The following is a 25,349-nucleotide window of genomic DNA, read 5'->3' on the forward strand; positions in this document are numbered from 1 at the left end:
AACTTCTGCTCTGCTTCTCTTCTAGAATTTTAAGAAGGTGGTAGACTGGCAGATGTGACCTGCCATCACACGAGAATGGAAGAGATGGTAGCGCACTGAGATTTGTTGGAGACCCCTAGGAAATTACCCTTCAGTTTCCTGTGACTCCTAAGTGATGGAGAAGGGCTAAAAGTTCTTGTGGGCAAGGAGAGAGGGAAGGAGCAGAAACTGGTTATGGTACATAAATCTATACAAGGAGAACTGGATGTGCTTGCGTTATTTTTAATGTTTAGATAATCAATGTACATTCTTGCTAAGTTGAGCATGGTGGCTCATACCTGTAATCCCAGCACTTTGGGAGGCAGAAGCAAGAGGATCATTTGAGGTCAGGAGTGCAAGACCAGCCTGGCACATGGTGAAACCCCATCTCCACTAAAAATATAAAAATTAGCCAGGCATGGTGGTGGACACCTATAATCCTAGCTACCTGGAGGCTGAGGCAGGAAAATCGCTTGAAGGCAGAGGTTGTAGTAAGCCCAGATTGTGCCACTGCACTCCAGCCTGGACAAAATAGCAAGACTCTGTCTCAAAGGCAAAAAACAAAAAACAAAAAAACTCTTTGCTATACATAGTTTTGTAATTTTTATTTTTAAGGAAACTGTATTTATGAAAGTCGTATTTGAAGAGAAGTTTATTATAGGTTACTGACAAAGTTAATCTATCAGTTAATATATATCACAATCATTTATTTTTTTTTTTTAAAGAAAGAAAAAGGCCGGGCCTGGTGGCTCATGTCTGTAATCCCAGCACTTTAGGAGGCTGAGGCGGGCAGATCACAAGGTCAGGAGCTCAAGACTACCCTGACCAACATGGTGAAACCCTGTCTCTACTAAAAATACAAAAATTAGCCGGGCGTGGGGGCGCCCACCTGTAATCCCAGCTACTCAGGAGGCTGGGGCAGGAGAATCGCTTGAACCCACGAAGTGGAGGTTGCAGTGAGCCAAGAAGATCTAAAACCAATAACCTAAGTGTACAGCTTAGTGAGCTAGAAAAAGATCAAACTAAATCCAAAGCTAACAGAAAGAAGAAAATAGTAAAGTTTAGAGTGGAGATAAGAAAATGAGGACTAAAAATACAATGGAAAAAAATCTATGAAACCAAAAGTTGGTTCTTTGAAAAGATCAACAAGGGCCGGGCGTGGTGGCTCACGCCTGTAATCCCAGCACTTTGGGAGGCTGAGACTGGCGGATCACGAGGTCAGATCGAGACCATCCTGACTAACACAGTGATAACCCTGTCTCTACTAAAAATACAAAAAAAATAGCCGGGTGCAGTGGCAGGCGCCTGTAGTCCCAGCTACTCAGGAGGCTGAGGCAGAAGAATGGCGTGAACCCGGGAGGTGGAGCTTGCAGTAAGCCGAGATCGCACCACCACTGCACTCCAGCCTAGGCGACAAAGCAGGACTCCGTCTCAAAAAAAAAAAAGAAGAAGATCAACAAAAGTGACAAACCTTTTAGTTAAACTACGAAAAAAAATGAGAGAAGACTCAATTACTAAAACCAGAAATGAAGGAGGGGCTGTAACTAATGACTAAAAATAAGACATAAGTTAAAAGGACCATAAGAAAATACAATAAATTGTGCCCCAACAAATTAGATAACTTAGATGAAGTGAACAAATTTCTAGAAACACAAACCATCAAACACAAGAAGAAACAGAAAATCTGAATAGATAAGTAAGGAGATCAAATCAGGATTTGAAAAAACCTTCCAACAAAAAAAGGCCAAGAATCAGATAGCTTCACTAGTAAAGCAAACATTTAAAAGAAGAAATAAGCCGGGTGCAGTGGTTCATGCCTGTAATCCCAGCACTTTGGGAGGCTGAGGTGGGCGGATCACTTGAGGTCAAGCGTTCAAGACCAGCCTGACCAACATGGCAAAACCCCATCTCTACTAATAATACAAAAATTAGCCTGGCATATTGGCAGGTGCCTGTAATCCCAGCTACTCGGGAGGCTGAGGCAGGAGAACTGATTGAACCTAGGAGATGGAGGCTGCAGGGAGCTGACATTGCACCACTGCACTCCAGCCAGGGTGACAGAGTAAGACTCCTGTTTCAAAAAAAAAAAGAAGAAATAATACCAATTCTCCTCAAACTCTTCCAAAAAAACAAAAGAGAGAACATTTCCAAACTTACTCTATGGGGCTAGGATTAGCCTGATACCCGAGGCAGACAAAGATACTACAAAGAAAGAAAAATAGACCGGGCGTGGTGGCTCACGCCTGTAATCCCAGCACTTTGGGAGGCCAGCGTGGAGTTTGAGACCAGCCTGGTCAGCATGGTGAAACCCTGTCTCTACAAAAATTACAAAAATTAGCCGGGTGTGGTGGTGGGCGCCTGTAATTCCAGCTACTCAGGAGGCTGAGACAGGAGAATCGCTTGAACCCAGGAGGTGGAGGCTGCAGTGAGCTGAGATCTCGCTACTGCACTCCAGCCTGGGCAACAAAGAGCAAAATTCCATCTCAAAAAAGAAAGAAAAAATACAATTGAATATTCCCATGAAAATAGATGCAGAAATCCTCAATAAAATACTAGGAAACCAAATTCAGCAGCATATGAAAGGATTATACACCATGACCAAGTGGGATTTATCCCCATAATGCAAGGATGGCTCAACATTTGAAAATCAATCCATGTAATACGCCAAATTAACAGAATGAAGGAAAGTAACCATATGATGATTTTATGTATTTATTTACTTTTTTTTGGAGATTCAGTCTCACTCTGTCACCCAGGCTGGAGTGCAGTTGTGCAATCTTGGCTCACTGCAACCTCTGCCTCCCAGGTTCAAGAGATTCTCCTGCCTCAGCCTCCCAAGTAACTGGGATTACAGGCGTGTGCCACCACACTCGGCCAATTTTTTTTTTTTTTTCTTTTGGGAGAGATGGGGTTTCACCGTGTTGGCCAGGCTGGTCTTGAACTCGTGGTCTCAAGTGATCTGCCCACCTCAGTCTCCCAAAGTGCTGGGATCACAGGCGTGAGCCACCGTGACCGGCCTATTTTAATTGACGTAGAAAAAGCATCTGACAAAAACTAAAACATTTTCATGATAAAAACACTCAATAAACTAGGAACAGAACTGAACTTCCAGCCAGGTCTGGTGGCTCACACCATAATCCCAGCACTTTGGGAGGCCAAGGCAGGCAGATCACCTGAGGTCAGGAGTTCGAGATCAGCCTGGCCAATATAGTGAAACCCTGTCTGTACCAAAAACACAAAAATTGGCTAGTCGTGGTGGCGGGCGCCTGTAGTCCCAGGTACTAGGGAGGCTGAGGCAGGAGAATTGCTTGAACACAGGAGGCAGAGGTTGCAGTGAGCTGAGATCACATCACTCCAGCCTGGGCATCACAGAAAGACTCTGTTTCAAAAAAAAAAAAAAAAAAAGACCAAAAAGAAGTGAAGTTCCTCAACACAATAAAGTCCATATATAAAAAACACACAGCTAACATCATACACCCACACATCATACATTTCACAGACTTGTAAAAGGCTGAAAGCTTTCCCCCTAAGATCAGGAACAAGACAAGGATGCACACTTCGACCATTTCCATTCAATACAGTACTAGAAGTCCTAGCCACAGAAATTAGACAGAAAAAGAAATAAGAAGTATCCAAGTTGGAAAAGAACCTGTAAGACTATTTCTGTTTGCAGATAACACAAACTTAAATATAGAAAACCCTAAAGAATCCAAACAGACCACGTGCAGTAGCTCACGCCTGTAATCCCAGCACTTTGGGAGGCCAAGGTGGCAAGATTGTTTGAGGCAAGGAGTTTGAGACCAGCCTGGGCAACTTAGTGGAACCCTGTATCAACACAAAAAACGCAAAAATTAGCCAGGCATGGAAGAGCATGTCTGTAGTCCCAGCTACTTGGGAGACTGTGGCAGGAGAATCAATTGAGCCCGGGAGGTCAAGGCTGCAGTAAGCTGTGATCATGCCACTGCACTCCAGCCTGTGTGACAGAGACCCTGTCTCAAAAGAAAAGAATGAAATTGGAAAAATTAACTCAAAATGGACCAAAGACCCTGGGTGCAGTGGCTCATGCCTATAATTCCAACACTTTGGGAGGCCAAGGCAGGAGGACTGCTTGAACTCACGAGTTCAAGACCAGCCTGGGCAACATGGTGAAATTCCATCTCTACAAAAACTACAAAAATTAGCCAGGTGTGCTGGTATGCATTTATAGTCCCACCTACTTGGGAGGCTGAGATGGGAAGATCACTTGAGCTTGGGGAGGTCGAGGCTGCAGTGAGTAACCATTAAACTCCAGCCTGGGTGACAGAGTGAGACCCTGTCTCAAACAAAACAAAACAAAACAAAACAAAACAAAAAACAAAAAAAAACCCAATAGGCTAAAGACCTAAATTTAAGAGCTAAAGGTACGAAACTCTCGGTAGGAAACACAGGGGCAAATTTTCATGCACGGATTTGGCAATGGTTCCTTAAAAATGATACCAAAAACATAAACTACAGAAGAAAAAATAGATAAATTTGACTTCATTAAAATTCCATTTCTAGAGAGGGCTGGATTACAGCAGGCACTGGGAAACTACACAACCACTTGCCCCCTCCCTGGCACTGCTGCCCCCGGAAGGTCTGCCTTCAGTTCAAAAAACAAACAAACAAACAAAAAAACCAATGATCTTTCTGGCCACATTAAAAAAAAGAAAGAAAAGTTTTAAATTGTATGCATCAAAAGACACTAATTACTAAAGTGAAAAGACAACCCATAAAATGAGAGAAAGTATTTGTAAATCACATAGCCAATGAGGGGGTTAATATCCAGAATCTATAAAAAAACTCGTACAACTCAACAACACAAACAACCCAACTTTAAAATGGGCAAAGGAGGCTGGGTGCAGTGGCTCACGCCTGGAAACTCAGGACTCTGAGAGGCTGAGGCAGGAAGATGGCTTGAGTCCAGGAGTTCAAGACCAGCCTGGGTAACATACTGAGATCTTGTTTCTATAATAACTTGGCAAAGCCGGGCCTGGTGGCTCACTTCAGGTCAGGAGTTCAAGACCAGCCTGGTCGACATGGTGAAATCCTGCCTCTACTAAAGAAAAGATACAAAAATTAGCTGAGCATAACGGTGTGCGCCTGTAGTCCCAGCTACTCTAGGGGCTGAAGTAGGAGAATCGCTTGAATCCGGAAGGTGGGCCGGGAGCAGTGGCTCACACCTGTAATCCCAGCACTTTGGGAGGCCGAGGCAGGCGGATCACAAGGTCAGGAGATCGAGACCATCCTGGCTAACATGGTGAAACCCTGTCTCTACTAAAAAATACAAAAATTAGGTGGGCGTGGTGGCAGGCACCTGTAGTCCCAGCTACTCGGGAGGCTGAGGCAGGAGAATGGCGTGAACCCCAGAGATGGAGCTTGCGGTGAGCCGAGATTGTGCCACTGCACTCCAGCCTGAGCAACAGAGCAAGACTCCATCTCAAAAAAAAAAAAAAAAAAAAAAAGAAAAAAGAAAAAAAAAAGGCAGAAGTGCAATAGGCCCAGCAATTCCACACCTAGGTATACCGATAAGAGAACTGAAAATGGATTCACAGCAGTATTATTCACAATAGCCAAGTGGTGTGAACAACCTAAGAGTTCATTCACAGATGAGTGGATAAGCCAAATGTGGTATGTACACACAGTGGAAGATGTGGCCAAAGAAGGAATGAAATTCTGACACAATCTACAACGTGGATGAACCTTGAAGACATTATGCTCAGTGAAGAAACCAGAGGCTTCCAACAGAGGGAGGGGGAGGGGGTCTGCCCACCTGACAGAGGTGAGGGAGAGGCGTCCACGTCCCTCTGCACCAGCTCAGCAGGTGGGAGCTCTACTTTATCCTCTTCAGGCCCCCACCGGCTCTTCCGCTTCCTCTTCACGGTAGCTGCGGAGGCTGGCTTCCCAGGGGCAGCTGGAGCAGGGATGACGGTGGGCACAGGCGTGGATGAGGCGGGGCAGGTGGTGGCTGGGGGTAAGGACCCTGACAGGGCTTCAGGCGGGGACTTGCGCTTCAGGCCGGGGTCGGGTGCTGTGAGGCTGCCTGTGGAGCTGGCCTTGGCTTTCCGGAACTCCTCCAGCTTCTGTCGGTAGTACTTGTACCCTTGGCTGTTGGGCTCGTACAGAAAGCTGCAAAGGAGAGTTGGGGGGTGCATTGTCAGCTGGGCCCGAGGCCCTGTCCCTGATTCTGGGCAGGAGCAGTTCTGGCCTTGTGTGCCCACGTTGGCCAGGGTCATGTCATGATCACGGTCTCCACCACAACCTCCTGCCCTGCCAGGCCTCCTGGCAGTGGCTGCTGGTTCTGGTGGCCTGATGCCCTTCCTTTGAACCGTGGGTCACTCCAATCCTCACCCTGTATTTATCAGGCACCCATCACACTGTCATTTTTTACCCTGCTACAAAGGGAAAGGGCAGGGACCCTCACACCCTTCCCCAGGGCCTGGGAAAGGCGAGACATTCACACCAAGAAATCTCAGATTGTGGGGAGACACCAGACATGAGACAGGGCAGAGGAACTTGTCTTGATCCCAATGGCTTCTCAAATGCATCTCTAAGACATTGAACATCAGAACAGAACAAGTAGCTGATTTCCACTTCCTATGGGGGCAGGCAGCCTCAGGGCAATGTGGCTTCCAGTAAGGCCAGGAGCACAGGTCTCAGTCCCTACCCAGCCTGAGGAACAGAGCAGGTGGCGCTGGTTCACAGCTGGGTTCCACACCTACTGGCGCCTCTCAGACTGTACACGTCCCCAGTCCACAGGACTGTCTTTCTTTTTTTCTTTTTTGAGACAGAGTGTCGCTCCGTCGCCCAAGCTGGAGTGGGCGTGATCTCGGCTCACTGCAAGCTCTGCCACCTGGGTTCACGCCATTCTCCTGCCTCAGCCTCCCAAGTAGCTGGGACTACAGGCGCCTGCCACCATGTCCAGCTAATTTTTTGTATTTTTAGTAGAGACGGGATTTCACCGCGTTAGCCAGGATGGTCTCGATCTCTTGACCTCATGATCTGTCCGCCTTGGCCTCCCAAAGTGCTGGGATTACAGGCTTGAGCCACCGCGCCCAGCCACAGGACTGTCTTTGAGGTCTATGCTAAAAGGAAGAGTCATGGCCAAGCTCCACATGGCAGAACACTGGGAGAGAACCGAACACGTGTACAGCCTTGAACGCATGTTACAGTGCTGAACAACATGGGGCTGGACCTGCACTTGTGAATCTGGAGGGATGGTCATTGCACCAAGGCATGCTACTAACGTGAACTAAAGGGTCAAGCATGCTGTGAAGTCCTTTTGTGTAAGACAGAGACCAGGTGCAGCGGCTCACGTCTGTAATCCCAACTCTTTGGGAAGCCGAGGTGGGCAGATCATCTGAGGTCAGGAGTTCGTGACCAGCCTGGCCAACATGGTGAAACCCCATCTGTACTACAAATACAAAAATCAGCTGGGCCTGGTGGCACGCACCTGTAGTCCCAACTGCTCGGGAGGCTGAGGCAGGAGAATTGCTCGAACCTGGGAGGCGGAGGTTGCAGTGAGCCAAGATTGGGTCACTGCACTCCAGCCTGGACAACAGAGTGAGACTCCATCTCAAAAAAATAAGATAAATAGGCCGGGCGCGGTGGCTCAAGCCTGTAATCCCAGCACTTTGGGAGGCCGAGACGGGCGGATCACGAGGTCAGGAGATCGAGACCATCCTGGCTAACACGGTGAAACCCCGTCTCTACTAAAAAATACAAAAAAAAACTAGCCGGGCGAGGTGGCAGGCGCCTGTAGTCCCAGCTACTCGGGAGGCTGAGGCAGGAGAATGGCGTGAACCCGGGAGGCGGAGCTTGCAGTGAGCTGAGATCCGGCCACTGCACTCCAGCCTGGGCGACAGAGCGAGACTCCGTCTCAAAAAAAAAAAAAAAAAAATTTAAGATAAATAAATAAATAGTGAACGAGCAGCAAGAGACCCCTTAGACAATTTCTACATGAGCCTGTGTGTCTACGGCCCTACTAACATCCGGTACCTCAGGAGGGTGGGACAGAAGGACAGGAGACGGCAGCATCTTCTCTGTGATCCTGGGTCATGGTACAAGTGTGACTCAGTGAGGGACATTTGTACAAATTAAGAGGTAAAAGCCACAACTGTTCAGGAGGGAAGGGAACAGTTGGTCAGATTTGGAAAAGACACTTGACAGCCGGGTGAGTTCAGACACAGATTTGAGGCCAAGCTGGGGAGGCTCACTTGCCAAGGCTAAGCGGGCATGGGGATGTGGGGGCATCTTCCTGGCCTCAGCTGGTGCTTCACCCTGAATGTCCTCCAGGATGGCCCAAGGATGCATTACAGTCCCCTGGAGGGTCTGCCCATCTTGGGGAGGAGGTTACAATGGCACCCAATGGTGGACCCCCATGAGGGGGAGAAAGTGGAGCCCCCACAACCCCATCTAGAACAGGGCTGAGTGCACCACCAAGGCTCCCCTCTGGTGGAACTAATCCCACCCTGAGCCCAGTGATAACCACTGTTAAGGTGTTTCCTGTCAGTTTCAACAAAGATTTACCTTAATAGAGCTGTGATTCTATTTTACATATCCCAGTTTAAAAAAAAATTTCTGCCTGAAGCTGATGACATAAGCCTTTCCTGTTAGAACGGTGGAAGCATGTTCACTGACTAGCCTTGCCTCAGTTTCCTCACGCTGGGCTGCCGGCTCACATGGGTGCCTTCTGAAGGCAGCATACTCCACTGGGGAGATGCGCTGATGATTTAGCCCACAGAGGCTGGACACTGTGTCACTGACTTTTCTTTCCTTTTTTTTTTTTTTTTTTTGAGATGGAGTCTCGCTGTTGCCCAGGCTGGTGTGCAGTGGCGTGATCTCGGCTCACTGCAAGCTCTGCCTCCCGGATTCAGACCATTCTCCTGCCTCAACCTCCTGACTAGCTGGGACTACAGGTGCCCACCACCCATGCCCGGCTTTTTTTTTTTTTTTTTGTATTTTTTAGTAGAGACGGGGTTTCACCATATGTTAGCCAGGATGGTCTTGATCTCCTGACCTCATGATCTGCCTGCCTCAGCCTCCCAAAGTGCTGGGATTACAGGAGTGAGCCACCACCCCCAGCCTACTGACTTTACTATAGCTGATGCTCTATTGACATGATTTCCAGGATGTATCTCAGAAATGGGAGAATGACTACTCCAAGGGATGGGCGTTTCCAGCTTTTCATTTTTATTTGTCTGTTTTTCAAGACGGAGTCTTGCTCTTGTTGCCCAGGCTGGAGTGTTGTGGCGCGATCTTGGCTCACCGCAACCTCCACCTCCCGGGTTCAAGCCATTCTCCTGCCTCAGCCTCCTGAGTAGCTGGGATTACAGGCATGTGCCACCACACCTGGCTAATCTTGTATTTTTAGTAGAGATGGGGTTTTTCCACGTTGGTGAGGCTGGTCTTGAACTCTCGACCTCAGGTGATCCACCTGCCTCAGCCTCCCAACGTGCTGGGATTACATGTGTGAACCACCACGCCCGGCCTCATTTTTTATTTTTTGAGATGGGTCTTGCTCTGTCACCCAGGCTGGAGTGCTATGGCACGATCTCGGCTGCCTCTGCCTCCTGGGTTCAAGCGATTTTCCTGCCTCAGCCTCCCAAGTAGCTGGGATTATAGGTGCACGCCACCATGCCCAATACATTTTTATATTTTTAGTAGAGACAGGGTTTCGCTATGTTGGCCAGGCTGTTCTCAAACTCCTGACATCAGGTGATCCACCTGCCTCGGCCTCCCAAAGTGCTGGGATTATAGGCGTGAGCCACCACACCAGGCCTCCAGCTTCTTTATAGCCATGCAGTTGGTTAAGAATTGTTTCCCAAAGTGGCTGGGGTGTGCCTGGCCCACAGGCGTGACAGGGAAGGGCCAGGAGTGGCCACATGAGGTGGCTGTTAGATTTGGGGGTGAGGGGAGGTCTGCCAACCACGTGGGTCCAACCAGCATTTCTGTGCTTTGGGGCTGCCTCATATCTGACCCTGCATGGAGATTAAACACAGGCGCAAATCTGCATGCCCTGCAGGGGCCTGAATACCTGGTCGTCCCCCCTGACCCATCCAGTTCTTTCCTGGTCTGGCTATAGTTCTGCAGTGAGTGTGGGGATGAGTTCCCTTCAGCCTCAACTCCTTTGGCTGCCCAGGGTACCCACCCCAGGCGACCTCAACCAGCCTGGCCTCCCCCACAGCCACACCTGACAAGCTGGGCACCTGTCAGCAATACCCCAGAACAGAAAGGACACACAGGATGGCCGGGGCCACCTGCACCAATAGTATCTCTCAGTTCTGACATCTGGGGAGAGGCTAGGCTGCAGCGACTGGTCCCTGGACCCCTCTGACCGGGCAGAGCCACCAGGCTCTGGGCTTTGGACAGAATTCCAAATCCTTGCCTGCTTCTCCCTTTGAAAAGGTTTCACAGTCAGTGTCTACCTACAATGACAGCAAACTAGGTTTCCTATTTATATAGCCTTAATCAGGCAAATGAAGGAAAGACACAATGACTTGGAGGAGACTAGTGACCTAACCCTGAGGTGCCGCCAACAACTCAATGGTTCCCAGGGCAAGTCCCAGATTCAGGACACCTGGGGGGCGCTCCAGTCCCAGGCAGATCCCTCTCCTGAATTCCAGGCCCAAACAATCCACGACCCCAACACAGGCTCCCGGACACAGAGGTACCAGACTGGGTACACAGAGGTACCAGCCCCTCTCCCTGTCCCCATCCACTAGGTCAGCTGAGCCTTGACCCTCCCTGTTCCCAGCCCCCACGTTCCCTCAGTCCCACCTCCCAAGGGTGGCCCACTGCCCTCGTCTGCCTGGACCTGGCCTGGCCATGTCTGCCCACCCTCCACGACCTTGGTCAGTGACCACAAAAAGCACAGTTGCCCCATCTGCGATGAAGTCTGCTGAATCAACCAGCCCAGAGAGCTGCTGCTCCAGGACTTTGTCATGTGCTGTCACACCTCCTCAATGACTGAGTCGGGGCTTGTGTAACCTCATGGGCACGTTACCCCCACATCCCCCAGGCACCCACTTGCCTCCCCGGGCACAGAGCAAGTCCCAAACCCACCCAATGAATTGATGAGCCAGTGAACACAGACCTAGCCACTGGGGCTAGGGTGCGACCGCATGGTGGGGGATGGCAGGGAGGCTAGGCTGCTTGTCATGCACCCACCCTTCTGTGGAACTCACATACAGGCTGGGTGTTCCCCCTCCATAGATCCTAAAGTTCTCCATTCTCTGCCACTTCCCTCGTCATAAAGGGGAGACCCTGAGAACGTACACAACATAAACTAAACACTACTGTGAATTTCCACTTGAGAGCCTGACCTGCCCCCGGTCAAGGGCTGCCATGTGTCCCAAAGACAACTGGGCAAGTGCTAGAGACTTTCTCCATGAGGCACCTAAAAGACACAAAGGCCCCAAACGCCCCGTGCACCTGCCTCAGAGACCACCCAGGGTGCTGGTGTGCGTGTGGGACATGCCTGCAGGGAGGCAGAGCCGGGCTCTGGGGTCAGAGACTCTTAGACCTGCCAGCATCTCACAGTGGGACCCCAGCAAGTGGCTGGACTCTGCCGATCCAGTGTCCTCCCCTGCAGGGGGGCTGTGGCCAAGGTGACGGTCACCTCCCTGGCAGGGCCCCCCTTACCTGAATGCCTGGTTCTCACGGTTGTTCTGGAGGGCAATGGTTTCCACCTCGGGACCCCCGTCCGCTATGAACCTGGCCAACTTTTCTGCAAGGTTCTTGACCTCTTCGTCCTCTGGGGGTGAAACTTTAAGCAGGCTGTCAGTACTGGGCTCAACTCACCACACCCAACAGCCTAATTTCTGCTAAGAACCCCAAGGGCAACAAGTGGGGTTTGTTTTAGGAATGATGCAAAGAGAAACAGGCAAATGGGAATCAGATTACTGCACTGGGACCAGACGCCAGAGTTCATAACACACCTCCAGCCCCCGCCCCCTGCCCCCCTACCCTGTCCAACAAGGGAGGTCAAGAGGGCCTGGGACACAAGCCGGGACAAACGATCCAAACGTGACAGCAGGTCTGGGTGGGGTAGGAGGGGAGATGGGAGCATCCCAGGTCACATGGCTGGGGGGTGCTGTTGGGCTTCCTTCCTTGGGAGAGGCTCAGGGCACAGGGCCACAGGGAACACAAGGAACAAACCTCTGCAGCCCGTGCTTGGCCTGAACATCAATCCCGCCCACCCACCAACACTTGGCTGGGATTTTATGTCATCGCAGTCGAAGACCAGCTCACCAGCTTGTATTTCCCCTTCCCCTGAAATTCATCCCATCCGAATTGCACCAGCTGACAGTGTCTGTCCCCCAGGTCCTCAGCCGTACACTACACTTGCCTTGCCCTGTCCTCAGTGCCCAGGAGGAAGCTGGGGCTCATTAACACTTGTTAACGTAACAAAGAACCAACAAGCAAAAGCCCCCTCTACCCAGGGTACTGCCCTGAACTGATCTCCCAGGAGTGACCTCGATCGCCAAGAGCACCCGTGTACCCCACACATGTGGCTTGACACTCAGGCTTCACCAGGTCCTTGGAGCACTGAGGGGGAAGGTGGTGTCAGACCCATTCCCAGAGTGACCCCAGATGCCTGGGAGAATACTGACCTCAACCACCAGTGCCACACAGTGCCACTCCAGCGCCTCCAGGAACCCCGATTCCACACTGGGGCACGGTATGTCCACAGGCCTCCCCAGAACCTCCCGCCCACTCTGTCCACCTACCTTTCTGAGAGGCTGCCTGCGACTTCTGTGCTTCCTTTCTTATCTCAGCCACCTTCTTCCTGTAGTAGAGGAATTCCCTGCTATTCTTATCGTGCAAAAATCTGGAGAGGAGGAAGTTTGCAGAAGAGAGGGAAAAATGAGTATCTGTGACAGGCGTATCCCTGTAGCTTCTATCGCACAAAAAAAGGCAGGCTGGTGAGCAGGGACCCAAAAGCAAGTCTCCGTGCCACATGGGAGCCACTTGTCACTTCTAGTGAGAATCAGAAAACGCTTGGAACAGCATCCGGCCCACGCTAGCAAGCAACCAGCCCCGCACGTGCGACTGTGCAGCAAATTCATTCAATAGCACGGCCTTCCCTTCCCCGGAGATACTCACGCAAATGCTGGGTTATCCTTGTAGTCCTCCATAGCTACTTTTTCTAACTCGGGGCCTCCTTCTGCCACAAAGCGGGCCAATTTCTCTATCACTTTCCGAGTCTCGGCTCCCTCTGGGGGTGAAACTTTAAGGAGGCTGTCAGTACTGGGGTTCAACTCACACACCCCACAGTCAATAGGCACACTCTCTCTACGGACCACAACGACAGAGGGGTGGGGGGAGAAGAGTGTGAGATGCAGGAGGCTGTCGGGCGTCCCGAGTCCAGGCACAAAACACCATGATGAGGGGGGAGTTGGTCTCACTGTCTTGGTGAGACACACTGGGTGGGAGAGAAGTGTGTGAGGCTGTGGTGAGCTCCAGGCTGGAAGCTAGCAGAAAATATATCCAGCTTCCCCTGGTTGTGGGGGGGGAAACGCTTAATTCTTTTCTTTCTTTACCAGTTTTCAGCATAACACATCGGTTCCCTTTCATCCTTCAAAGATGACACATTCTTTTTTTAAAAATACCATTATGAGCTCTGATTTAAACACACTGGGTGGGTTTCGATCCATGGCAATTAGTGTCATAGAAGCTCTGCAGCCGGTGGAGCCTCTTCAAGCTGGCTCCTGAGGGCTCTGGACATGGCCCCAGGAGTCTCTGATGGCCTCCTTGCCATCTGCCGGGACAGGGCGCTCCAAGATCATCTCATACACTTCCTGCCCAGACCCAGAGCCAGCCACTTCTCCAAGAAGTCGGTTTCCATGAGAAACTGCGTCTCCAGACCAGCATCTGGGCGCTAGGGATGCTCAATGCCACGGGCTTAATCATTATCTCGGGGCCTTTTCAGTGAACAGAGCTATAAAGATATATTTTTATATATGGATTAGCCTCCCCACTGAGCCATGTGGAACGTGCTTTTGCATTTTTTCCCTGGCCTGTTTCTGAGGCTGAGTTTGTCAGCTACTACACAGATCGCAGCCCTTGTAGGAGACGCACAGGAGGAATTTCTCACTGCCAGCAAGTACCTGGCAACTGGGTAACATGCCAGATCTGTGGCTAATCTTATTCCCCTTGTTGCTTGGGCTACTGGGAATCGGGGAGAGGTGGGGAGTGTGTGGCCCAGCAAGCGCCGCTGTGAGGTCCCAAGGGCATTCCATGACCATCTTTCACCCTAGGTCGCCCTCCTGCCACAGGCCCAGCAACAATCCTGACCTGGTCGCTGTTTACAGGAACAGGTGGGTTTCTGAGGCCACGCAGACAGTGGGCCATAATGAGCTTCAATTCAAGGGCCTCGAGACACTCGATACCCCTTGTAATGCAGCAGTTCCCAACAGGGTACCCTTGGAGCTGCAGGGGAACCTCTCTAAGGAAAGGACACACACCAGCTCCATTCTGACTAATGGCCCAGGGGCCAGGCTGGCCTCTGATCCGCTCGGACACACAGCCAGAAGCAAGGGGTCTCAAAGCTGTCATGGCACAATTCCACGGTCGCTTCAGTCTGTGCTGTCAGGGTGACGTGACCTCACCAGCCAGCCCTCCACGCAGTTCAGGTGTCACGGGGCCTCATTCTGAATGTGGACAGGGCTAGACTTGCTAGCAATGCTGTCACCACAGCCACCCCCTTTGCCCTTCTACGGTGGGAGATTTGGACAAGCTCACCCATGACCAGTGACCGTCCTTTCCTAGGAATAGGAGAGAACACCCTCCAACCTGCGGCTCATACCTCTGGCCTAAACGCAGGGGACAGTAACCCATGGTTGGGGCAGTGCTTCGGGGCCTCCAGGGCTCAGCTGAAGAGCCTTAGAAGCTCCTCCAAGAAGGGATATGAGGATGCCCTTTTGGAGCAAATGCGAGAAGGGCGTGCGCCCCTGCCCTGGCTGGGTGAGCCGCTGTGTGAGTGGAAGATGGATCCCGCTGCTCCCAAGATGAAGCCCACGCGCTGATGCCCAGCAACACCCCAGCCCTGCCCCTCACCCTCCTTTGCTCTCCTCACCCCAGAGGGCCCAAGGCTCAGCTCAGAGACCTGGTGGCTGCAACTCGGCCCAAAGCACCCACGCCCCTGGCAGCACTTGCCCTGCCCACCACAGATCCCACCTGCTAGAGCACGGGCACTGGTGGTGGGGGAGCAGCAGCTCCCACAACTTACCTTTGATCTCCAGCCACTGCTCATAGTCCTCCTCCTCGTCCTCATCGGGGGACTGGAAGACACTTGGGCGGTGTGCCACGGGCAGCTGCTTGGCGTGGGAGTAGCTCTTCATGGGGCCTGGCAGGCTAGTCAGCCCCAGGCCTGTCCGCCTGCTGATGAGCAGGGACCTCTTCCCGGCACTGGGGGTGGGTGTGCTGGGAGGGGCGCTGGGAGCACTGGGCGGGGCATCTGGTATAGAAGGAAGGATATGCGCACTCAGGGTGCTGGGTACCTCTCCCGAGTCCCCAAATCCTAGTTTACAACCATTCCCTTGGAGGTCTGTGGCCAGGCTAACTGACCGGGGCCAGACTACTGGGTGTTCTCACCCTGAGACCTGATGGGGAAGGGACTCAAACCAGCCTTCCTCATTCTAGGATGAATTTGGCCTCGGGTTAACATTTCTTAGCTGTTCCCTAGGAAACCTGACAAAGGTCGAGGACCAGCTGTTTCACCAGTAACAATGGGCTCTGGTCAGTAAATCCCAAAATCAAGAGACATGGGCAGAAGCTCCATGGGTGATGATTTACCCACCTGGCCTGTTACACTGCACACCTGTAGGCAACCAACCTAGAGACAGGGGTCCCATTCTTTGCACAGGCATTGCTACCGCTGGGGAAGGCTGGGAATCCCCTGGGGCACTGACAAGGGGTCCAGGTGCAGACCTGAAGACCAGCCATTCTAGCCCATACCTTGCTGTCCAGAGGACCTACAGTGCAGAAGCACCCACAGCAAAGCAGGGGATGGGGCAGGGCTGGTGTGTGACAGCTTCAGGAAGAGCCCTGAGTCTTGGGGGGAGCAGCATCATGAAACTGGCCAGCTCACCACCCTGAGAACAAGACTAGGGCTCCCAGACCATTAGATAGAGGCTGGCTCTGCACTTGTGGGCCTCATCTTTTTTTTAGTGACAGGGTCTCGCTCTGTCACCCAGGCTGAAGTGCAGTGGTGCAATCATGGTTCACTGCAGCCTCAACCTCCTGAACTCCTGGGCTCAAGCAATCCTCCCAGCTCAGCCTCCAGAGTAGCTGGGGCTACAGGTGCTCACCATCATGACTGGCTAATTTTATTTTTATTTTTTTGCAGAGATGGGTTCTTGCTAGGTTGTCCAGGCTGGTCTCACACTCTTGGATTCAAGCTATCCTCCCACCCCAGCCTCCCAAAGGGATTACAGACATGAGCCACCAAGCCTGGCAGGGGCTTCATCTGGTTTTTTTTTGTTTTGTTTTGTTTTGTTTGAGACGGAGTCTCGCTCTGTCACCCAGGCTGGAGTGCAGTGGCTGGATCTCAGCTCACTGCAAGCTCCGCCTCCTGGGTTCACACCATTCTCCTGCCTCAGCCTCCTTAGTAGCTGGGACTACAGGCACCCACCACCTCGCCCAGCTAGTTTTTTGTATTTTTTAGTAGAGACGGGGTTTCACCGTGTTAGCCAGGATGGTCTTGATCTCCTGACCTCGTGATCCACTCGTCTCGGCCTCCCAAAGTGCTGGGATTATAGGCTTGAGCCACCACGCCCAGCCGGCTTCATCTTTTTAAGCCTTAGCTTCCTAAATGGAAAGTGTGGAAATGGAGGCAACCAGCTGCTTACAGAACCCAGTAAGATTTAGATGTACCATCTAGACCTAAAAAAAAATCATGTCAAGTAAGAGAAAAAAGCTTAGAACAAAATGCACACTATGTCGTCATCTGGGTAAACGGTCAAACATCTGAAACTATGGCACATACTGCTTGAGTGAGAGGACAACAGCAGTTGTCAGACACACAATTTCTCGACAGTTATTTCCTGTAAGAAAGGGGGATGGGAGGACTTCAACCTCTGGTATTCTTCTTTTTCCCTTTTTGAAACTGAGCCTTGCTCTGTTGCCCAGGCTGAAGTGCAGTGGCGCGAACTCGGCTCATGGCAATCTCCGCCTCCCAGGTTCATGCGATTCTCCCGTCTCAGCCTCCCAAGCAGCTGGGATTACAGGGGTGTGCCACCATGCCCGGCTAATTTTTTTATTTTTAGTAGACACAGGGTTTTACCACATTGGCCAGGCTGGTCTCGAACTCCTGACTTCAGGAGATGCACTTGCCTCGGCCTTCCAAAGCGCTAGAATTACAGGTGTGAGCCACTGTGCCCAGTGAGTATTTTTCATTATTAAAAAAGATCAGGAGTATCAAAAGCAAAATGTTACATCTATGAATTCTTTTTTTTTTTCTTTTTTTGAGACAGAGTCTTGCTCTGTTGCTCAGGCTAGAGTACACAGATGCGATCTCCACTCACTGCTACCTCCACCTCACAGGCCCAAAAGCGATCCACCCATCTCAGCCTCCCAAGTACTTGGGGCTAAAAGCATGCACCGCCATGCCTGGCTAATTGTATTTTTTTTGTAGACAGATTTAGCCATGTTGCCCAGGCTGGTCTTGAATTCCCAAGCTCAAGCAATCCTGTCCCCTGCAGCCTCCCAAAGTGCTAGGATTACAGGCATGAGCCACCGCACCCAGCCGACATCTATGAATTCTGAGAGAAGAAAACACGACATGTGTTATCAGATGTCTACCAAAGGGAAACAGAGGTAGAAAGAGGTGTCCCTTCAGAGGATTGAGAGCACAGGCGTCGTCTGCTTGTACGGAGCAAGGGACATGGCAGGCACTAAGTCCACATTCCCTGCCACACAGGGTGTTACCCAATGAACACCAGTGCCCCGGTGGTCACTGTTGGGTGCCCCCAGCTGCCTGCCCACCCGGCACCTCAGCAGTAGCAGTCCCCAGAATCTGCTGTTCTCTGATGTAGCTCAGGTGTCTCAGGTCAGCCCAGTGTCCCTGCAAACCCTGTCTGCAGAAGACCTGCTCACTCCTGCTGGTGGGTTCAAGCTGACCCAGCTTAGGGATGCCTCCAACTCCCAAAGTGGTCCCGCAAGTGTGGGGAGGGCTTCATCATGGCTCCACCTGCCCCCGACTGAAATCTGACTTATCTGTCTCTGCTCCTACAGGGTAAGCACACTGAGGGCAGGGTCTATATTTGCCACCTTGGTAATTTTTTTTTTTTTTTTTTTTGAGACAAAGTATCGCTCTTGTCCCCCAGGCTGGAGCACAGTGGCGCCATCTCGGCTCACCGCAACCTCCAACTCCTGGGTTCAAGCGATTCTCCTGCCTCAGCCTCCTGAGTAGCTGGGATTACAGGCGCCTGCCACCACGCCCGGCTAATTTTTGTGGAGACAAGGTTTCACCAGGTTGGCCAGGCTGGTCTCGAACTCCTGTCCTCAGGTGATCCACCCGTCTCACCTCCCAAAGTGCTGGGATTACAGGGGTGAGCCACTGCACCCAGCCTGCCCCTTTTGGTATTAATTTATGTATTTATTACTTGGTCCGGGTACAACAGCTCCAGCCTGTAATCTCAACACTTTGGGAGGCTGAGGCAGGTGGACTGCTTGAGCTTAGGAGTCCAAGACCAGAGTGACCAACATGGCGAAATCCCAACTCTACAAAAAATACAAAAATTAGCCAGGTGTGGTGGCATGCCCCTGTAGCCCCAGCCGCAGGGAGGCTGAGGCAGAAGGTTTGCTTGAGCCCCAGAGGTTGAGGCTGCAGTGCACTATGATTGCACTACTGCATTCTAACCTGAGCAAGAGTGAGGCCCTGTCTCAAAAAAACAAAAATTATTGGCCGGGCGGGGTGGCTCACGCCTGTAATCCCAGCACTCTGGGAGGCTGAGGTGGGTGGATAACGAGGTCAGGAGATGGAGACTATCCTGGCTAACACGGTGAAAGCCTGTCTCTACTAAAAATATTTAATTAGCTGGGCATGGTGGCGGGTGCCTGTAGTTCCAGCTACTCAGGAGGCTGAGGCAGGAGAATGGCGTGAAACCGGGAGGCGGAGCTTGCAATGAGCTGAGATGGTGCCACTGCACTCCAGCCTGGGCGACAGAGCAAGACTCCGTCTCAAAAAAAAAAAAAAGAAAAATTTATGTATTATTTATTTATTTATGCCTTTGGTGCACGTATGCGTGGAACGAGGGCAATCTATGATTATGGGTGAGCAGAAGGAGTCTGAGGTGGGACCCGTCACTTCCCACATGCCCGGCAACCCCAGGGGGAGATGCAAGGACAGCACCAGGAAAGGGGAGGCCTACACTCACCTGTGCTGGTCTGTGCCTTCTGCAACTTCAGAAACTGCTGCAAGAAGCTACCATCGTTGGCAAACTTGTTGGAAACGCAGGAAGAGTTGTGTGCATTTGTGATTCTAGAACCAAGACAGAGGACAGAGAGGGTGAGCTGGCTAGAGAAGCAGTGAGGGCACCAGAGGACCAGGATGAGGATGAGGATGAGGCCATCACCTCGCCCATCACGGTCCCTAACACACCCCAGCACTCTCACCTACAGGGACCCCAAACTAGCCCCCAGAGATTTCAGGAGACTACTGCGAAGTGTGCACAGCAGGCTTCGGTATGGTAAGCTGGGAACAATCTTGTTCTGATAAGAGCAATACTCCATGTATTATCTCTGCCTGAATATTAACCCTCCAGGTTCAAATGGCCCTCCAACAAGATGGTTCCTGCTCTCTCCGCACAGCACCTGTCCTCCCTTGCTAGTTAATTATCTGGGTTGTTACTGACTCACATCTGCCCTCCTGCTAGACCTTAGAGTTCTCTAAGGCAGGGCCTACACGTGTCTCTCTCTCTCTCTCTCTCTCTCTCTCTCTCAGGCTGGAATGCAGTGGCGCAATCTTGGCTCACTGCAACCTCCTCCACCCAGGCTCAAGAGATTGTCATGCCTCAGCCTCCCAAGCAGCTGGGATTACAAGCATGTGCCACCCCACCTGGCTAATTTTTGTATTTTTAGTAGAGATGGGGTTTCGTTATGTTGGCCAGGCTGGTCTCAAACTTCTAACCTCAAGCGATCCTCCCACCTCATCCTCCCAAAGTGTTGGGATTACAAGTGTGAGCCACTGCGCCCGACCTATTTATTTTTAAGAGACAAGGCCTTGCTCCGTTGCCCTGGCTAAAGTGCAGAGTGTAATGGTGTGATAACAGGGACTACAAGCTTGTGCCACCATGCTTGGCTAATTTTTTAAATTTTTTTTTTGGTAGAGGTAAGATCTCGCTATGTTGCCCAGGCTGGTCTTGAACTCCTGGCCTCCAGCAATGGTCCCACCTCAGCCTCCCAAGTCGCTAGGACTAAAGGCATGTGACACTGTTCCTGGCCAATGCCATTTTTTGACAGGCATGAAGGGCAGCTCTGACAACAGTGTATCAGCTGTCCCCAGCTTTGATTAATATTTAATCAAATTAAATACATTTGATTTAAATATATTTAGGCCCCTGGGTTTGCCTTTGTGTTAAACTTGTTAAAAACAGATTCTTTAAAAAGTAAAACGTGGCCGGGCGCCGTGGCTCAAGCCTGTAATCCCAGCACTTTGGGAGGCCGAGACGGGCGGATCACGAGGTCAGGAGATCGAGACCATCCTGGCTAACACGGTGAAACCCTGTCTCTACTAAAAATACAAAAAACTAGCCGGGCGAGGTGGCGGCGCCTGTAGTCCCAGCTACTCGGGAGGCTGAGGCAGGAGAATGGCGTAAACCCGGGAGGCGGAGCTTGCAATGAGCTGAGATCTGGCCACTGCACTCCAGCTCGGGCGACAAAGCCAGACTCCGTCTCAAAAAAAAAAAAAAAAAAAAAGTAAAACGTATACTTTGCAAAAAAAAAAAAAAAAAAAAAAGAGGGAGAGGGAGAGGGTGAAGATAAAATATAAAATGCCCTGTGATTCTTCTAGCAAGATTGTTTTGGCTGTTTTCTTAGAAATGTGTGATGCCCGAAGAAATGCTTGCAGACCCCAGCTCTGAGCTGCAGGCCCACATGGGTAAAGAAACACAGGCTTTGGCTAAGCACAGTGGCTCATCCCTGTAATCCCAGCTACTCAGGAGACTGAGGCAGGAGAATCATTTGAGCCCAGGAGTTTGAGGCTGCCATGACATATGATCATGCCACTGCACTTCAGCCTGGGCAACAGAGTGAGATCGTGTTTCTTAAAAAAAAAAAAAAAAAAAAAGTAAGAGAGGCTCATTATGGAAAAAATGGAAATGTAGAAAAACTGAAATAAGGCCGGGCGCGGTGGCTCACGCCTGTAATCCCAGCACTTTGGGAGGCCGAGACGGGCGGATCACGAGGTCAGGAGATCGAGACCATCCTGGCTAACACGGTGAAACCCCATCTCTACTAAAAAATACAAAAAACTAGCCGGGTGAGGTGGCGGGCGCCTATAGTCCCAGCTACTCAGGAGGCTGAGGCAGGAGAATGGTGTCAACCTGGGAGGCGGAGCTTGCAGTGAGCTGAGATCCGGCCACTGCACTCCAGCCTGGGTGACAGAGCGAGACTCCGTCTCAAAAAAAAAAAAGGAAAACTGAAATTTAAGTCTGGGCAATATGGAGAAAACCCCATCTCTACAAACAATACAAAAAATTAGCTGGGTGTGGTGGTGTATGCCTATAGTCCCAGCACTCCAGAGGATCACCAGAGCCCAGGAGGTCAAGGCTGAAGTGGGCTGCAATCATGCCACTGCACTCCAGCCTGGGTGACGGAGTAAGACCATTTCAAAAAAATTAAAAAGAAAGGAAAAACTGAAACATAGAAAGGAATGGGAAAATCCAACAAAGTCTACCTACTTTGCAACAGCCACCATTAACACTGGTATATATCTTCATTTTGCTCTCTAAATTAGAAGTCAGAGGAAATAAGGCTGTGATCACAGCACACACTCTACTTCTTCCATTTCCTACTATAGCACACCATCCTGCTCCAATCTCAAATTCCTCACATACGCTGCTTTTTAAATCCACATGACTTTGGATGTACCAATGGTGCTAAAAGCTCATGGAGTCCACAGGGCTAGCCTTTTTCCTTTAAAAACGAAAAAGGAATAATGTTTACTTCATTAGAACTAAAATAACCTAAATAAATCAACAAGGGGCACTGGTTAAATAAATGACAGGCCATCCACAAGGAAGATGGGGCAGCCCTGAAAAGTTGAAATTTTAGACAAGCAATCATATACAATGTTAAAGGAAAAACAAAAGGGCAGGATATAAAACTATATCTACAGTGTGGTTCTACTTACATCTAAATACATTTGAATTAAAAATTGTTAGAAAGGCCGGGTGCGGTACCTCACACCTGTAATCCCAGCACTTCGGGAGGCCAAGGCAAGCAGATCACCTGAGGTCAGGAGTTCAAGACCAGCCTGGCCAACATGACGAAAACCCGTCTCTACTAAAAATACAAAAAATTAGCCGGGCATGGTAGCGGGCACCTGTAATCCCAGTCAGTCACTTGGGAAGCTGAGACAGGAGAATCGCTTGAACCCAGGAAGCGAATGTTGCAGTGGGCCAAGATCGTGCCACTGCACTCCAGCCTGGACGACAGAGTTAGACTTCATCTCAAATAATAAAAAAAAAATTGTGGCCAGGTGCGGTGGCTGAAGCCTGTAATCCCAGCACTTTGGGAGGCCGAGACGGGTGGATCACAAGGTCAGGAGATCGAGACCATCCTGGCTAATACGGCGAAACCCTGTCTCTACTAAAAAAAAAAAAAACACACAAAAAATTAGCCAAAAAAAAAAAAAATTAGCCAAAAAAAAAAAATTAGCCAAAAAATTAGCCAAAAAAAAAAAAAGAGACAGAGTCTCGCTCTGTCGCCCAGGCTGGAGTGCAGTGGCCGGATCTCGGCTCACTGCAAGCTCCGCCTCCCGGGTTCCCGCCATTCTCCTGCCTCAGCCTCCCCAGTAGCTGGGACCACAGGCGCCCGCCACCTCGCCCGGCTAGTTTTTGTATTTCTTAATAGAGACGGGGTTTCACCGTGTTAGCCAGGATGGTTTCGATCTCCTGACCTCGTGATCCGCCCGTCTCGGCCTTCCAAAGTGCTGGGATTACAGGCTTGAGCCACCACGCCCGGCCAGCGAGACTCTGTCTCAAAAAAAAAAATTGTTAGACAAACATATCGGGCCAGGAGCAGCGGCTCACACCTGTAATCCTAATGCTTTGGGAGGCCAAGGTAGGAGGATCACTTGAACCCAGAAGTTTGAAACCAGCCTGGGCAACATAGTGAGACCCCATCTCTACACAAAATTTAAAAATTAGCTGGGCATGGCAGTGGACATCTGTAGTCCCAGTTACTCAAGGGGCTGAGGTGGGAGGATAGCTTGAGTCCAGGAATTCAAGGCTGCAGTGAGCTATGATGGTGCTACCGCACTGCAGCCTGGGTGACAGAGTGAGATCCTGCCTCTGAAATAAAACAGGCCCAGCGCGGTGGCTCATGGTTGTAATCCCAGCACTTTGGGAGGCAGAGGCGCGTAGATCACCTGAGGCCAGCAGTTTAAGACCAGCCTGGTCAACATGGTGAAACCCTGCCTCTATTAAAATACAAAAAAATGGGCCGGGCGCGGTGGCTCAAGCCTGTAATCCCAGCACTTTGGGAGGCCGAGACGGGCGGATCACGAGGTCAGGAGATCGAGACCATCCTGGCTAACACAATGAAACCCCGTCTCCACTAAAAATACAAAAAAATTAGCCGGGCGTGGTGGCGGCGCCTGTAGTCCCAGCTACTCGGGAGGCTGAGGCAGGAGAATGGCGGGAACCCGGGAGGCGGAGCTTGCAGTGAGCCGAGATCGCGCCACTGCACTCCAGCCTGGGCGACAGAGCGAGACTCCGCCTCAAAAAAAAAAAAATATATATATATAAAAAAATGGCCAGGTTCAGTGGCTTATGCCTGTAATCCTAGCACTCTGTGAGTCCGAGGTGGGAGGATCAACCTGAGGCCAGGAGTTCAAGACCAGCCTGGGCCAACATGGTGAAACCCCATCTCTACTTAAATACAAAAAATAGCCGGGCATGATGGTGGGTTCCTGTAATCCCAGCTACTTGGGAGGCTAAGCAGAAGAATCGCTTGAGCCCAAGAGGCGGAGGTCACAGTGAGCCGAGATCACAGCACTGCACTCAAGCCTGGGCAGCTAAGTGAGACTCTGTCTCAAAACAAACAAACAAACAAAAAAATAGCCGGGCATGGTGGCACACACTGGTAATCCCAGCTACTCCAGAGGTTGAGCAGGAGAATCACTTGAACCCAACAGGTGGAGGTTGTAGTGAGCTGAGATGGTGCCACGACACTCCAGTCTTTGTGACAGAGCAAGACTCATCTCAAAAATAAATAAATTAAATTAAATAGAAAAACACCTCAACACTCAACCAGCGCTTATCTCTGGGTTGCAGAGTTACGAGTGACTTTGGTTTTTTGTTTACCTCTCCTCTACTTCCTGGATTTCCTACCATGTACGTGAATTACCTTTAAAGTTTAAAAAAAGGAGTAGAAGTAATTTTATATGAAAGAGGAGGTTCAATGTTGACACTAAACAACCAGGACATTCTGGGCACCCCTCAGAGAACTTCACTCAGGAGGGACCAGGAAGAGGTGGGGACAAGGAAAGACAAGAAATCACATTCAGGCTGTAGAGTACAGTGAAAGGCTCCTACCTGAAAACCACTGGTAACAAATACTGGGAGATAAAAATGCTGGTTCTTGGCCAGGCGCAGTGGCTCACACCTGTAATCCCAGCACTTTGGGAGGCCAAGACGGGTGGATCACCTGAGGTCGGGAGTTTGAGACCAGCCTGACCAACATAGAGAAACCCAGTCTCTACTAAAAATACTAAATTAGCCAGGCATGGCGGCGCATGCCTGTAATCCCAGTTACCTGGGAGGCTGAGGCAGGAGAATCGCTTGAACCTGGGAGGCAGAGGTTCTGGTGAGCTGAGATTGCGCCACTGCACTCCAGCCTGGGCAACAAAAAGAAAAGAAAAAAGAAAAGGCAAGAGCTGCTAGGTGCAGTGGCTCACACCTGTAATCCCTTTGGGAGGCCAAGGTGGGAGGATCACTTGAGTCTAAGAGATCGGGACCAACCTGGGCAACATAACAATACCTCATCTCTACAAAAAATAGAAAAAATTAGCCAGGCATGGTGGCATGTGCCTGTGGTCCCAGCTACTTGGGAGGCTGAGGCAGGAGAACTGCTAAAGCCCAAAA

The 25,349-nt window shown here is 50.7% G+C and overlaps 1 protein-coding gene and 2 long non-coding RNA genes across 13 annotated transcripts in view; 1 reads left to right on the top strand and 2 right to left on the bottom strand.

Annotated features, from left to right (window-relative positions):
* Positions 1-25,349, bottom strand: part of SUGP1 (SURP and G-patch domain containing 1) — a 45,832-nt gene that overhangs the window by 14,952 nt on the left and 5,531 nt on the right. For 3 of the 11 annotated variants that reach the window (XM_015123385.3, XM_077976913.1, XM_077976922.1), the window contains exons 3-8: positions 19,419-19,522; positions 15,269-15,496; positions 13,144-13,462; positions 12,768-12,868; positions 11,680-11,803; positions 5,810-6,165 (exon numbers count right to left, since the gene is read on the bottom strand). In XM_015123385.3, the coding sequence (XP_014978871.1) occupies positions 5,810-6,165; positions 11,680-11,803; positions 12,768-12,868; positions 13,144-13,462; positions 15,269-15,496; positions 19,419-19,522 (1,232 nt within the window). 11 annotated transcript variants of the gene reach the window in all.
* Positions 729-5,095, bottom strand: LOC144336889 (uncharacterized). Its single transcript, XR_013409311.1, has 3 exons — positions 3,919-5,095; positions 2,055-2,400; positions 729-1,412 (listed from the first exon to the last, which is right to left on the bottom strand). It is a non-coding gene; the product is annotated as an uncharacterized LOC144336889 (long non-coding RNA).
* Positions 8,977-14,023, top strand: LOC144336900 (uncharacterized). Its single transcript, XR_013409322.1, has 2 exons — positions 8,977-9,709; positions 11,117-14,023. It is a non-coding gene; the product is annotated as an uncharacterized LOC144336900 (long non-coding RNA).

This window comes from Macaca mulatta, chromosome 19 (genome assembly GCF_049350105.2).
Source record: "Macaca mulatta isolate MMU2019108-1 chromosome 19, T2T-MMU8v2.0, whole genome shotgun sequence".
NCBI lineage: Eukaryota > Metazoa > Chordata > Mammalia > Primates > Cercopithecidae > Macaca > Macaca mulatta.